The sequence below is a fragment of the Nematolebias whitei genome, chromosome 8 (genome assembly GCF_014905685.2).
Source record: "Nematolebias whitei isolate Nwh7 chromosome 8, NemWhi1, whole genome shotgun sequence".
Lineage (NCBI taxonomy): Eukaryota > Metazoa > Chordata > Actinopteri > Cyprinodontiformes > Rivulidae > Nematolebias > Nematolebias whitei.
In genome coordinates, this window is record NC_056505.1 from 32,642,790 (window position 1) to 32,659,410 (window position 16,621).

General features: G+C 40.9%; 1 protein-coding gene across 1 annotated transcript in view; it reads left to right on the forward strand.

Moving 5' to 3' along the window:
- pxnb (paxillin b) overlaps window positions 1-16,621 on the forward strand; it is a 39,392-nt gene that overhangs the window by 8,612 nt on the left and 14,159 nt on the right. The window contains exons 2-5 of the mRNA XM_037681203.1: window positions 10,004-10,212; window positions 10,336-10,421; window positions 10,517-10,656; window positions 15,330-15,513. Coding sequence (XP_037537131.1) covers window positions 10,004-10,212; window positions 10,336-10,421; window positions 10,517-10,656; window positions 15,330-15,513 — 619 coding nt within the window. The remainder of the gene's footprint in view (window positions 1-10,003; window positions 10,213-10,335; window positions 10,422-10,516; window positions 10,657-15,329; window positions 15,514-16,621) is intronic.

A 16,621-nucleotide genomic window follows, 5' to 3' on the forward strand; every position in this document is an offset into this window, starting at 1 on the left:
TTTATAGCCAAAATAATTTCAAACAACAAACGTGCTGCCTCTTTGGTACCAAACTTTCAGATGTATCAGCTTCTGTTGAGCCTGACGCCATTGTGCAACCGGTTAAAGCGCAGTGTTGACTTCTCCCGCTCCCTGCTCTGTTTTGCTCCGCTCACTTGAAAGTCACGTGACCAGATCACGTGACCAGATCACGTGACCAGATCACGTGACCAGTCAATTTGCAGCCTTTGCAATTAGAAAATCTTGTTTTATCATAAATGCTATAAATTGTTCAGCCCCACTGACACACATCCTCAGAATGATGCCACCACTTCATTTAACTGTATGGTTGGTGTTAAATTTAGGTTATTTTTATCTACAAACTTAACTCACAGCTACAACTTGTGGTCTTATGGTTCTTAATAGGGATGCACGATATTGGATATTTGACCGATATCCGATATGCCAATATGTTAAAACTTATTTGGCCGATAACTGATACCAGTACTGATATTTTATGTACTTTCCTTTGTCAGAACATAACCCTCTTATTTAGGATTATTTGCTACAAAATATGTGTAACAGCTGTGAGCTGGTGACATATATTCAGTAACAGCCATATGATATGCATTGCACTTTAACTTATATTAAATGAAAAGTGTTAAATATTATTTATTAGCATTAGTCACCTGCGATGCTGTCTCAATTGTGGAGGCTTGTTCCGGGTTCCTAGATGGGCCGAGATGGTGTACGGGCAGGGCAGCCGACTTGGGACCCGAAGGTCCTGGGTTCGATCGCCGGTCATTGCGCATCTCGTGGTGTCTCTGAGTAGGACACCTAATCCCGAATTGCTCCCCAGGCGCTTATATAGCTGCCCACTGGGTGTATCCCAGGTGTGATAGGTTAAATGCAGAGAGCCAATTTCATCTATGGGACCAAACAATGACAACACATAGCACTTTTTACTTTGAGCTGCAGTGTGGGATCCTCTGCACTCCTGTGCATGAAGGACAGCCTTTTTAACTTCAAAGTTTTTGTCTATCCATTGTGCCGTAAGACTAATCATGCTAACGGGGCTAACACGACGTCCAAATGTCTGTGACAAAACTCACCCAAGTGCTATCGGCTATTAGCTTCTCAATGATGTCAAAAATGACAGCTTGTAACTCAGATAAGGCTACGTCGGAAAAATATCTCCAACTGGGGATGATATAGCGAGGCTCAACGTAGTCCATAAATCTTCAGATTACGACATCCTCAACGAAAAAAACTTCCACACCACCACCGACATTTTGAATTTTCCTCTCCCACGTGAGATCAGGCAGACGAGCGTGATGCCATTATGTTGTTCTGGTGCTGCAGGCATACTTGTCACTGGGTTGTCCTTCAAAAACAGCGTCTTTATATCGGTGAGTTATTTTGATTGAATGGCCGATGTCTGATATTTAACTTTAACGCTAATATCGGCCGATACCGATATCATGCCAATAATATTGTGCATCCCTAGTTCTTAAAATGTATGTAAGAGCCAAAATGACTGTTATGTGTTGTTTAACTGTTATGCTGGCACAGGTTTTCAGATTTGTTCCGTCCTTCAGGTAATTGCATGGGGGGGCGTGATCACATGTTACTTAGCTGATCTGAGTCACAGCACCAGGTGCTAGGTTAGTAGGGTTTTTTGTAAACATTTCTCTTGATCCCTTTTCACACTTTTGAACTTCACACTTTTGAACGTCACTTTTTTGATCTATATAATTTTCCGTCATACTTTATCAGCGATGTAAATTAATACAGGAACTGTTTGTTGGATGGCAAAAGTTCATCCTGTTATTTTTAAAACAAATGTGCAAAACACAAGTTGGACTCAGCATGGCTCATTGGAGACATGTCACAGAGCAAAACCTGCTCAGCCGGCAGCAGCTTTATGTATGGGTTGAAGTTTCTACAATGTATTAGTGGCATGCAGTTTATGTCTGTGATTCAGTGCAATCAATATTAATATTATGGCAAACAATGATTTTGCAATAACAATATTTTTTTATATTGTGCAACCCTAATGTGTAGCACATTACAATTCCCCAAACCATGGTATGTTGGCATTACTGTGCTTGGAGTACTACAAATGTTCCCTCGTCTTTATCCAGAAACTCAGGCGTTTTCTATTTGAGAATGATTGCAGCCTCCGGATACAAAACCAACATGATATCCTAGTAATGAGGGTTTCTTAAGCTTGTGTGTTTAACTGCAGGTTGGATAATCAAGATTTTAGATTTTGTAATGGGTTATTGTCATGTTTAATAATTTTATATTTGTGTGTGTGTGTGTGTGTGTGTGTTAGGGCTGGGCGATATGAACCAAAATTAATATCTCAATACTTTAAGAAAAATGGCGATATATCTCTCAATATTTTTTTTTCCCATAAAGTGATAACAAAAATATATTTCTGAGTCAAAGCTTTGTCCCAGATGTCACACAGGCACATTTATTAACAGCTATAACTGTACAAAATAAATGTCTAAAAAATACACTATTAACATATATTAAAGTTTGTTTTTAGACTTTTTTTTAATTACATGTATTAAATGATAATCCTGGCCAGCTGCACCACCTTCACTACGTTAGTAAGCGTGTGGGAACTGCAGCAGTGAGGGAGGGAGAAGGAGGGGGGATGCTGCATGAAGTTAGCTGCACAGACGGGCAGAAAAAGAAACACTGTCCACAAATATCCTGATGCATGCTCAATAATCCAGGTAGAAAAATCTAAAAAAAAGTTAAATCTGGTCCTCTGGACATTAAAAAAAAAATGTAGAAACGTTTCGTCTTTCATCCGAAAGATTTCTTCAGTCTGAGGTGCTGTATTCAGCTCAGTCTCTTAAATAGCACCTTCACAGAGTGGATCAACCAGTTTTGCTGCTGACAACCAAAACAGCTGATCACATGCTCAAGAAGGACCATCAGCCTAACAATGGATCATTAGCACACTGATGGCTGTTTACTGTTCACAGAGGGCTGAGTGATACTAGCAATCACATCATTGTAAGAGGGGGACAGTTGAACCCGGAGGCCTCCACCCCTGTTTAATGATGGATGGTTTCTTTTCACAAAGATGGCCTCCTTTACTCCTCTCTCAAACCATCGTTCCTCTCTGTCCAGGATGTGAACATCTTCATCCCTGAAAGAGTGACCGCTGGCCTGGAGATGAGTGTAGACCGCAGAGTCCTGGCCTGATGATGTTGATCTTCTGTGCTGGTCCATCCTTTTGGCCAGTGGCTGTTTAGTTTCCCCGATGTAAGACTGATCACAGCCCTCCTGACACTGAACAACATACACAATATTACTCTGTTTGTGCCGGGGGACTGGATCTTTGGGATGAACCAGTCTTTGCCGTAATGTATTTTGGGGTTTAAAAGCCACTGGGACGTTATGTTTAGAAAATAAACGTCTCAGTTTCTCTGATACTCCCTCAACATACGGAATGACCACTGGTCTGGGTCTGGGTTCCTCCTTTTCACCTGTTGGCTGACTGGAGTCCTGTTTGGGTTTCTTCTCTGCTTTCAGGAAGGCCCAGTTAGGATATCCACATTGCTCTAGAGCCTGTCTTGTGTGGGATTTCTCCTTCTGCCTGGCTCCTGAGTTAGTGGGGACGCTGTCTGCTCTGTGATACAGAGTCCTGATGACTCCTAACTTGTGCTCCAAAGGGTGATGGGAGTCAAACTGCAAATACTGGTCTGTGTTGGTGGGTTTGCGGTACACCTCAGTTTGCAAATGTCCTCTATCAGAGACTGAGACCTCACAGTCCAAGAAAGCCAACCTGCCATTTTTTACATCTTCTCGTGTGAACTTGATGTATTTATCCACAGAGTTGATGTGGTCAGTAAAATGTTGGACTTCCTGAGATTTAATTTTAACCCAGGTGTCATCAACATACCTGAACCAATGACTTGGTGGTGTCCCTGAAAAGGACGTCAAGGCTCTCTTTTCTACCTCCTCCATGTACAGGTTGGCAACAATAGGAGAAACTGGAGACCCCATAGCACACCCATGTTTCTGCCTATAATATTGCTCCTCATATGTGAAGTAGGGGGCCAATATTCAACCAGAGAAGAAACCCAAACAGGACTCCAGTCAGCCATCAGGTGAAAAGGAGGAACCCAGACCCAGACCAGTGGTCATTCCATATGTTGAGGGAGTTTCAGAGAAACTGAGACGTTTATTTTCTAAACATAACGTCCCAGTGGCTTTTAAACCCCAAAATACATTACGGCAAAGACTGGTTCATCCCAAAGATCCAGTCCCCCGGCACAAACAGAGCAATGTTGTGTATGCTGTTCAGTGTCAGGAGGGCTGTGATCAGTCTTACATCGGGGAAACAAAACAGCCACTGGCCAAAAGGATGGCCCAGCACAGAAGATCAACATCATCAGGCCAGGACTCTGCGGTCTACACTCATCTCCAGGTCAGCGGTCACTCTTTCAGGGATGAAGATGTTCACATCCTGGACAGAGAGGAACGATGGTTTGAGAGAGAAGTAAAGGAGGCCATCTTTGTGAAAAGAAATCGTCCATCATTAAACAAGGGTGGAGGCCTCCGGGTTCAACTGTCCCCCTCTTACAATGCTGTGATTGCTAGTATCACTCAGCCCTCTGTGAACAGTAAACAGCCATCAGGGTGCTAATGATCCATTGTTAGGCTGATGGTCCTTCTTGATCATGTGATCAGCTGGTTTTGGTTGTCAGCAGCAAAACTGGTTGATCCACTCTGAGAAGGTGCTATTTAAGAGACTGAGCTGAATACAGCACCTCAGACTGAGGAAGTCTCTCGGATGAGAGACGAAACGTTTCTACTTTTTTGTTTGTTTGTTTTTTGAACATCCAGAGGACCTGACTTAACTTTTTTAGATACTGTCCACAGACGTTCAAGTCTTACAGTGGGAGGAGGTAGCGCCAGATTAATAAAACAGCAGCTTATCATATCATTAAAGATACAGTCCTTAGCGGCTAGCAGCCGTCTTTTTAGCTGCTCAGGACCGTGTCTTTAGCGATATGATAAGACGCTGTTTTCTTCACATCACCTCTCATAAGGCACAGCACAGGTAAGAGTTTCGTACAGTAGTTTGTCTCAAGGAAGGAAGCTTCACAGCTGGAGCTGCAGCACCAAGTTTAACACGCTTCATACTCCACTTATAGCGCTGCTTTAAATGGTGAAAAAGATGTACTCGAACATTTTCATTGGGATTTATTTTCTGCATTTTTCTGTTGCACATCTGACAAATTAAATCAGAACCATCTCCAAATAACAGAGCCATTATTTTTCTTCCTGCTCACCAGTTCTGCGACTTGCTCTCTATCCATTTTTTGTTGTTGTTGTTGTGGGGGCTGCTACATGCCACAGGCAGCCACTCCACCTGGAGAGAAGCAGAAAGTAGGGAAGAGCGCACGGGTAGGGGCTGAATTTGCAGTGAGTGAAAGGAGGGGGGCCATGTGGGAGAAGAAAGAACAGCAGAGCTGGTGGATATATATACAGGTCCTTCTAAAAAAATTAGCATATTGTGATAAAGGTCATTATTTTTCATAATGTAATGATAAAAATGAAACTTTCATATATTTCAGATTCATTGCACACCAACTGAAATATTTCAGGTCTTTAATTGTTTAATACTGATGATTATGGCATACAGCTCATGAAAACCCAAAATGCCTGTCCCAAAAAATTAGCATATTTCATCCCACCAATGAAAGACAAGTGTTTTTAATACAAAAAACGCCAACCTTCAAATAATCATGTTCAGTTATGCACTCAATACTTGGTCGGGAATCCTTTTGCATGAATGACTGCTTCAATGCGGCGTGGCATGGAGGCAATCAGCCTGTGGCACTGCTGAGGTGTTATGGAGGCCCAGGAGGCTTCGATAGTGGCCTTAAGCTCATCCAGAGTGTTGGGTCTTGCGTCTCTCAACTTTCTCTTCACAATATCCCACAGGTTCTCTATGGGGTTCAGGTCAGGAGAGTTGGCAGGCCAATTGAGTACAGTAATACCATGGTCAGTAAACCATTTACCAGTGGTTTTGGCACTGTGAGCAGGTGCCAGGTCGTGCTGAAAAATGAAATCTTCATCTCCATAAAGCTTTTCAGCAGATGGAAGCATGAAGTGCTCCAAAATCTCCTGATAGCTAGCTGCATTGACCCTGCCCTTGATAAAACACAGTGGACCAACACCAGCAGCTGACATGGCACCCCAGACCATCACTGACTGTGTTCTTCACACTGGACTTCTGGCATTTCCTTCTCCCCAGTCTTCCTGCAGACATCTGGCACCTTGATTTCCGAATGACATGCAAAATTTGCTTTCATCCGAAAAAAGTACTTTGGACCACTGAGCAACAGTCCAGTGCTTCTCTGTAGCCCAGGTGAGGTGCTTCTGCCGCTGTTTCTGGTTCAAAAGTGGCTTGACCTGGGGAATGCGGCACCTGTAGCCCATTTCCTGCACACGCCTGTGCACGGGGGCTCTGGATGTTTCTACTCCAGACTCAGTCCACTGCTTCCGCAGGTCCCCCAAGGTCTGGAATCGGCCCTTCTCCACAATCCTCCTCAGGGTCCGGTCACCTCTTCTCGTTGTGCAGCGTTTTCTGCCACACTTTTCCCTTCCCACAGACTTCCCACTGAGGTGCCTTGATACAGCACTCTGGGAACAGCCTATTCGTTCAGCAATTTCTTTCTGTGTCTTACCCTCTTGCTTGAGGGTGTCAATGATGGCCTTCTGGACAGCAGTCAGGTCGGCAGTCTTACCCATGATTGTGGTTTTGAGTAATGAACAAGGCTGAGAGTTTTTAAAAGCCTCAGGAATCTTTTGCAGGTGTTTAGAGTTACGTTGTTGATTCAGATGGTTAGGTTAATGCTTGTTTAGAGAAACTTTTCATGATATGCTAATTTTTTGGGACAGGCATTTTGGGTTTTCATGAGCTGTATGCCATAATCATCAGTATTAAAATAATTAAAGACCTGAAATATTTCAGTTGGTGTGCAATGAATCTGAAATATGTGAAAGTTTCATTTTTATCATTACATTATGGAAAATAATGACCTTTATCACAATATGCTAATTTTTTGAGAAGGACCTGTATGTAGAGGCTAAAACACCATCACTTTTAAAATTAAAAAATCATCCAAGTATTGGCACGTTGAAGATTGTCGGCTTGCTTCCTGAGTTGCAGATGTCTTGTATCAGCATTTAGGACCATTTCCAGTTATTCTGTAAAACTTTGCTTCGTCTGCAAGTGTTTGGGAGGGCGGGCTTCAGGAGGGCTTCATGCAGAACTGCTGTCTTCTGCCAAGGCCAAGAAGCTTTCTAGGAATACATGTCAGTAAGTAGTCAGTCTCAAAAACATTTACTTTTCAACTTAGAGGCTGCTGTAAGAGAAACATGAATCTGTAAGCAAATTCATTTGGCTGCATTCTATGGCTCACCTTTGTCCTAAATCCCCTCATGGTATTTTTCTGTCCGGAGGCTTTGTTTATGAGTGACAAAGTCAACTTTAGTGAGGCCTTGTTGAGCATGTCAGCACCAGGTGCAGATTATTTTGAGCTGGTCATGATATTTCAGCACATTTGCACAGACATGGGTACTCACTGAGCTTACTGCTTTAAATAGGTTTGTGCTCCCATGTGGTTTACGTCAAACTTCAGGACTTAAAACATTTCACTTCTGGGAAGGATCCCCCCCACTGGACCGAAGATGGTGATGATGAGGAGTCAGGATTAAATATAGTGAAAGCTGTCGGGTAGAAATGTTTCAGGGGCTCAGATTTAACAGATTTTTCAAACTTGTCATCAGAGTTAATATTTAAACGCATCTTTTTTTGTCTTTTGATTCATAAATGACAATATGACACGTGAGGTTACAATCCTTTGGTATTTATTCGTAAAATCTGTTTGAAGCTGAAACTGCATCAATATTTTCAGTGTATATTAATAAGATGGAAGGGTGCTGAAAGGATATTGTCTCCAATGTTAGCATTTAACCACTCCCCTAGTCTGCTAACGTGATGTCTCTTCATGTCGCTCACACTGTCTGTGCCCATACTGCTGTTCGCTTCACACACACCATTACTTTACAGACAATATTACTGGTACAGCAAGTGGAAAATATGTGAGTATACATATTGCACTTTGAGAATTAAACAAATAAATTGTCCTCATGTTTGCTAAATGTGACTTTGTTGTAAAATCAAGGTAGATTTAGTCACAGCTGGGTTCTGAAACCTTGTCTGTGTGTGTGTTTGAGTTTGTGAAAGACAGGTTTGTGTTAAATGCTAATCTTGTCATGACTTAATAAACATTTACTGTAATGTTGAATGAATTTAAGAATAAACTGCTATTTAAACAGACTTGTTGTTTCCCATAGATTGTGTTTAGAATTGGTAAGAGTCTGCTTGGATACCTTGAGACATTTTTACCCTGACTTTTCCAACAGTGTGAACTTGTGATTGTTTAAAGCACCATGTTACACCTCCGAGCCTCTGCAGTGTAACAGTGTGCAGCCAGTGACTGGTCTATTCTGGACAGACTGGGGATAGATGGATTGTGTGATGTAAGGGTCTATTTTGTTCCTGTGTTACGCCAAACACTTGGCTGAATAACTCTGTACCCATTCAACCCTGGACAAGACTCAAACATGCTGTCTGTCTGTCTCTGTTATCAGTCCTTGAGAATAAGACTGAGCAAAAATCAAGACAAAAAAATGAATGACTAGGATGAAACAAAACAAAATAAATCAGATTGGCACTTCTTGTTGCTGCAAGGTTGTATTTCTTATTGTGGAGCGATGGAAAAAATATATATTTGGGATTGAGAAACATGCTTTTTCAAGATCCAATGGATTAAAATACAGAAAGTATTTTTAAAAGTTGACAATTTTGTGTAGTTGACACATGATTGACACACTCAGGGTGCATTCACACTAGCCCTGTTTAGTCCGCTTTAATCAAACTCTAGCTCGTTTTCCTACAAGCTACATTATGAAACAGGGTAAAACACTAAAAACAGGCACATTCATATTTTCAATGCAAAATGCACCTTATAACGGTAATAATATTAATGCACAATAATCCAAAATAAGTGTTAAATTCAAAACTAAAGTTGTATTCTGCACTAGAAACATTAAGGGTGCATTCACACCAGCCCTGTTTAGTCCGCTTGAATCGAACTCTAGCTCGTTTTCCTAGAAAGTCCGTCTCGTTTAGGGAGGTGTGAACGCGCCATCGAACTCTGTCAAGGAACAAAAAGGCGAACTCTGGCCCGGGCTAAAACCTAGGTCTTAGTCCGGTAGAAGAGAACTCCAGCACGGTTCGAGTACAGTGTGAATGTAAACAGATCGGACCCGCTCCACAGGGTAAACAAACACGCATTTCTCTGACCTCATATGGAGCCGTCAGCTGCCTTGTGTGTAAAACAATATTCTCCAGGGTCTTCTGTCTCATCTTCTGCTCATGCTGTCCATTTTTGAAAAATGACAAAATATAACTCCTAAAACTGCTAAAACTTGATGCCACATCGTTTTTATTTTTATTTACAGAAGAAGAAGAAGACGTGTCTTCAGATGTTTTTGTGTCGTTTCTTTCAGTAGTTCTTGGTGCAGCGCCCCCACAGGCGAGCGGGGGAACAGGTTGGTTCAACAGGTTGACTCGACTGCACAGTGCAGTGTGAATGCAAACGCACCAGCTCAAATGTAAACAAAAGGTCATGAATATTGGTCCCAAACCGAACCGAGTCTACCGGACTATCTGGTGTGAAAACGACCTCAGACTGTCACGGAGTTGTCACGTCTGACTCTGAGCAACCAAAAATCACACTGTTCGTCAACGTCTGCTCCAGACACATTTAATCACTTCTAAAGACTGTTCAGGGAATGAATGTAGGATGAATTTGTTTAAATGACAGGTTATGTATAATCTGATGATTTTTGGATCACTACAAGACAATTGTAGTTGTAACTGTGCCATACATTAAAAATGTGTCCTGTTCTTTAGATGCGTTGCTGGCAGACCTGGAATCTACAACATCCCACATCTCAAAGAGACCTGTCTTCTTGGCTGATGAAACCCCCTACTCCATCCCTACAGGAGGACACACACACCCAGATGTGTCAGTGCCTCCTCCAGTCCCTCCTCCACCTTCAGCCGAGGCTCTGAATGGATCCCTGACTGATCAGCCAAACTCCCACCACTCCTCTCAGCAAGTAGGTCTCTCTTGCATTAGATACTTAACTGTTCAATCAAAATCATAGATATTTAACTTGTTAGAAATGTTTCGGTTTAGATTATTTTTAGAACAAAGACAATGACTGATGCATCCTCTGCAGTCTTTAGGCTCAGGGCAGAAGAGCTCGTGGTCCAGGGACAGCAGCAGTTCTCCACTGTCACACATTGAAGAGGACCACGTTTACAGGTGCCCTTTGCACTCATGAGATGTTCTCTGGTTAAAGGGAACCACATCTGTCAAGATGCTCTTTTACCTTCAGTGATTCTTTGTGTCCTTCTCAGTTTTCCAAACAAACACAAGACTTCAGACTCGTCATCAGCAGCCATGACCTCTGGTCTGGGCAGTAACCTCTCGGAGCTGGACAGGCTTCTGCTGGAACTTAATGCGGTGCAACAGAGCTCTCCTTCCTTCCCCACTACAGGTAGAAACAAACAAACAAAAAAAAAAACATCTTATTTGTGCAATTTGTCCTTCTCTCTTTTATTCAAATTCCATCCATCCATCCATCCATTTTCTTTACCCGTTTATTCCATTTTGGGTCACAGGGGTCGCTGGTGCCCATGTCCAGCAATCACTGTGCGAGGGGCGGGGTACACCCTGGACGGGTTATTCAAATTCCTGTTAACCAAATATCACTTTGCAGAATATTTCAATATTAAAATCCCTCTGGAGGAGATGGTCAGAACAGTGACATACAGAAAAAATATTTATTCTTTGAGAAATAATTTTGACTGTTATGATAATAATCTTTTATAGTAATTTTTATTATTAGATTTATATTATTTAGTTAAGTTAGTATTCACCTTCTAATTTTGTGAAATCACCTTGCCTCCTGTGTTTACGTGCTCCCCTCCTCTGATTTAATTTCTGCATGGAGGGGCTCCAACTGAAGGAGATGTTGATTTGGGAAATTGTAAAACACCTGGGGAGGAGTCATGTGACAAAGGACAAAATGGTAGCTTAGCAGAAAAGCTCCCGAAACTGTGAACCAACTTAAAAAAAACAAAAACTTATGAACTGTAAATGTTTGTGCTGACCATGTCAAAGTCATCTACTGCACAGCAGTGTGATATTTTTACTTGTGGGTGCAAAACCCCCCAAAAAAACTGCTAAGTTCGCCAAGCAGACCTGGAGACGACGGCATGGCAGAGCTGCTGTACAAAATCCAATCAAGGCGGTCGGACTTTGGAGCTACATAATACAGATACAAAACTGAGCCGGATGCCAGTGCATTGACAACACCTGGAAGTGTCTGAGATAAAACAAGACGTCATAACCTCTGCAGCACATATAGGCAAAACCGAAGCTCGCATAAGTGAAGTGGAAGAGGCACTTGAAAAAGCTGAAAATGAGTTAAAATCTGCAATTAAACAGATCAACTTCCTGGAAGCCCAAACAGACGACCTGGAAAAAGAAAAGAAAGAACCTGAGTATATTCTGTATACAAGAGGGAGCGGAGGGAAGCGGCTCACTGTTCAACTTTATTAATGACGTGTTTCCAAGATGGCTGAAGCAGCCGTCGTGGAGGTCCTTCACTCTGGAGCGGGTCCACCGCACACTGGCCTCCAGGAAATCAAACCACACGAGAGCAATGCTGGTTCACTTCTCAAAATTTCAAAAAGGAGTTTGTCTATCAGGAAGCAAAGAAACAAGGATTTACACACGATGGGGTCAAGATAACCTTTACACTGCAGAGACCGTCTGCATCCGAAGGGGCTTTCACCACATCATCCAGCAGCTTGTGCACATCAACGCCCTCTGCAGATTCCTGCACAACCCCTGCAGGCTCAGAGTCCTGTTTGACGGTAAAATTCATCTCTTCTCAACACCTCAGGCAGCAGAGACGTTTACACAAATCTTTCACCGGCAGCAAAAGACCTGTGATAACTGCAGGCTCAAATGGGCCAACTTTGTTTACTGACAGCTAAGTTTTTAAAAGAAGTTATTATCTGATGAGGGTTAAAATAATATATGTCTCAATTACATGGTTGGTGGAAAGTGTTATTTGAGGAATATCACGGAGGTGCTCTCGTTGACTAGTTGCTCCTCAGGACTGTGGATCAACATCCTCCACACATATTTTGTTTCAAGGGGAGGGGCGTTCGTTTCACATGGAGAAATGCACATGCTCAGTAAGGGATTGTTCAAAACTGGTTCTGTGTTCTATAAATGTATGTAACTGAATGTCTGTGGGAACTTGGATCTTCATTATAAGATTTACTTTACCTTCATATTCATATTCAGGTAGATGAGAATGCGTCCACCGAACATCCTTTTCAACTCATTTGAGATTTGGGGCTGTAGTTGAGATATTATTTGAGCTTTTGAGATGTTAATCAGCTGCTGTTGGTTGTAGAAAACTGCATTGTTGCCATGGTTACGCAATCATAACAAATGTCCAAAACTAAAAAAGTTTCAATAAAAATCCTTCCAGCTGCACAGCATCCGATACCAGAGGAAACAATCATCCAAAAAATGTGATTTACATCCAGAAAAGGAGGAATTAAAGTTTCCAAAAGCAAAATCTCAGAATGAAAATAACAGAGCTGCTCCAACATGCAGCCACCTGGAGCGGCGCGATTCTGAGAGATAATGACTTAGAATGACTTAGGTCATGACCCCCCTGACCCAAAATGGAAGAAGCGGGTAAAAGATAATGGATGGATTTAGGTCATATTTATGCAGAAATATAGAAAATTATAAAGAGTTCACAAACTTTCAAGCACCATTGTATGTAGTTCTTCAAAGTAAAATTCTGTCACAAAAATTAATCTTATAAATATCTATGGTCCAAATGATGATAGCCCATCTTTTTTGAAAAACTGTTCTTAACCCTGTCAGACTTGGAGGGCCCATATTTAATAGGAGGTACTTTAACTGTACTCTGGACCCAGATCTACCCAAACAGACAGAGTCACTGGTGCCCATATCCAGCAGCCACTGTGCAAGAGGCGAGGTACACCCTGGACAGGTCGCAGGTCCATCACAGAAGTCATCACCAAAAATCCCTTTCTGAAAACCACAATCTTAAATTGGCACACTGCACATAAACACAGTATTTTCCATATTTCCCAGCAGCCTCTCGGTTTACCCCTGTCTGGGGTAATGAACAATTTATACCTGGCCAAAAAGGAGGAGGGTTTTAAACTATAGAATGTGAAAGGGATCCAAAAAGTTCCAGATCTGTACACGGCTGGCGTGTTGCTTACCTTCAGTCAATTATGTGAAAAATACCAAATTCCTAAAAATAATTTCTTTACATATTTACAACTAAGAAGCTACATGTTTACCAGATACAGACACATTATGTAGACCCCACCATTATCAAAAAAATAGAAGAAATAAGTGTTGGACAATTGAAAGTAAAAGTTTTATTCTCAACATTTTATAATTTATTGATGGTCACTTCATATGACTCAGCGTTGGACAAGCTCAACACCTGGAGGCGTGATATTCAAGAAGACATAAATGACTGGAGCAAAGCTTGTTTAAAGGCACAAAAACAAACAATACAGTTTACATTACTACAATATAAGTGGCCGATGAGGACGTATATAACCCCCATCAAACTTCACCAGATGTCCAATAATATTCCAGATTCATTCAACCTTTATTTCTACAGGTTAGTCTCATTGAGCCTCAAGGACTCATTTACAAGAGAGACCTGATTTTAACAGAGTGATGACAACAGTGACAACAATAGACAATCATAAAAGAAAACGTAATTTGAGAAGAATAAATAAAAGAAAAATTAAAGAAAATGGTATTAAAAATATATATGCAATAAATGTTTAAATGATAAAGGAACAATTCTTCACTGCCTATGGAGATGTCAAAATTGCAGAAATTTTGGAAAGGCGTTATCAAATACTTGTCAGAAGTCTTCAATATTGATATTCCTTTTGATGTGAAGTTCTGTGTACTTGGAATCTACCCAGAAGACTTCACACAAAGAAACGAACCAAATGACTGGACTTTGGATTTGTACAAGCCAGGAGAGTAACTGCACTCAGTTGGAGTGTGGAGCTGCAGCTCGGCTCTTAACAGGAACTCAAAGGTTTGAGCAAAACAGTCCCTGCTCAATAATCCAGGTGTACAATCCAACAATTTTCAGTCAGGTCATCTGGACAGTTTCTTTTTTTTTTTTTTGCTGAAACGTTTCAGCTTCCATCTGGAAGGCTTCAACAGGTTTGCTCAAAGGTTTGAGCAAATTTCACCAGTTTTGTCCTCTCTTCACTGGCTCCCTGTGCGTGTCAGAATTGATTTTCAAATTCTCCTGTTAACTTTTAAGTGCATTAATGGCCTTGCACCTTCATACCTCTCTGACATACTTCAGCCTTATGTTCCTTCTCGGGCACTGAGATCATCTGATCAGCTGCTTTTGGTTGTACCAAAAACCAGGTTGAAGCTCAGAGGAGATCAGGCTTTTTTCAATCGCAAGCCCTAAACTCTGGAACAATCTGCCCCCCAACATTAGACAGACCACTTCACTCCCTGCTTTTACATCTCTCCTGAAAACACACCTGCTTTCACTCATGTTTAATTTGATTTAGATGTCATTATTTCTCATTGTTTTTATGTTTTAATTTTAATGCTTTTAATGACATCTTATTGTTTTTTTCTGTAATTGCTGCCTTGATCTTATTGTTGAGCACTTTGGTAACAGCTGCTGTTTCAAATGTGCTTTATAAATAAATTAGACTCGACTAGAGGCTCCCTCTGATAAACGATGGATAAAGGAACTTTCAGAATGTACAAGTCTGGAAAGACGAACTTACTGGTAATTGTCAAAGGCAAACTAAAAGATTTTGTTCAACTGGGAACCATATATGAACATTATAGAAGCTGGAAACTGAACTATGTGAATATTTAAATTCTGATCTTATAATAATACATTTTATGGATATATAATTGACACACGTTACTGTGAGTATGGGAATGTATGTGTTCTGATTATTGGTTGAATTGGGATTTTTGTTCTCAAGATCCATTTCAACTTTTATGAGATGTCATACACAAAAAACAATAAAACATTTGGGGGTGGGGTGTCTTCTGCTTTCTCACCAATGTTATTAAAAAAATAACTGTTCACAGATGAGGCAGCTCCACCCTTACCATCCTGCAGCATCACCCACTATGAGAACGGCAGCGCCCCTGACATCCTTGTCAGCCCCCCAGCTCAGGAGAAACCAAAGAGAAATGGAACAAGGCCGGAGGAGTCTCGACCTACAGTGGAGAGCCTGTTGGATGAGCTGGAGGGCTCGGTGCCTTCACCCAGGTAAACACTGCCCAGTTTAAAAGAGTTGCTTCTTTTCTTCATTTGCTTTTCAAAGACATTAGAAAAAGCAAATCTCAGAAATCTGCTGTGCAGTGCTAACACTGCATCGCTGCTACAAATATGTGACTTGGTTTTTCCTTTGTCGTTCAACTTGAAAAAAGTGTTTATTATAAATAAGTATACAGCTGCAAGAAATTGTAAGTTGACTGTTTTATGCATAATTGCCTTTTTTGCAAATATTAGTTGACGTGTGGAATAACGCTGGTGGAAGCAAGTTTCTTTTATTATTCCTTATGTAGCAGGAATAATGTGGTTAGAAAGAGGTTGTGAAAACTAAGGGTCTATCTTTTTAACTTGCATTATCGTCAAACAGGATGGAAAAATTATATAAGGCTTTTAATACAGATATAGTCTGAGTGCACAGGGAAACGTTTTACCTGTAAATATTATGGAGTTTATTTCTCAACATTCACAACACAACGAGACCACTGCTTTTCTTCTGTGTTTCTGTGAAACACAGCAAGTTGCAGTTTTGGTACTTTTGTCAGCACTTTTCATTAAACAAGCATTAAGCAAGGTGCTGGACAAACTGAGGCTGATTTCATATATAAAGCATGAATACTCTAATCTATTCATTTGAATCAATTCTACAACTGAACCATAGCTATGAACTGTGAATGTAAACTAACTTTTCTCAACACTAATGCATCTAAACCTGGATGAAATTCTAATGAGAATTGATTAAGCTGTAACTATATGAACAAAAAGTGTGAATCTCCATCAATATGAAAGCAGCAACTTTAAATGTAACTGGAATGAAAAATAATAAACTTAAAGGTGCATTTAAGTTATATTTAAAAAATTGTATAAACTAAATTGTAGGGATGCACGATATTGGATCTTTGGCCGATACCAATACCGATAATTTGTTCCCTTGACCTACTTACAGAGACTAAATAACTTTCTCTGCTGTGGAATTAAAATACTACATTATTCTGCATGATCTTTGTCAATTTGACCTGTTACCAAATGCAGATGCACAAAGGGGGCTGAAAAAAAAAATATATATATATATATATATATATATATATATATGTATGTATATATA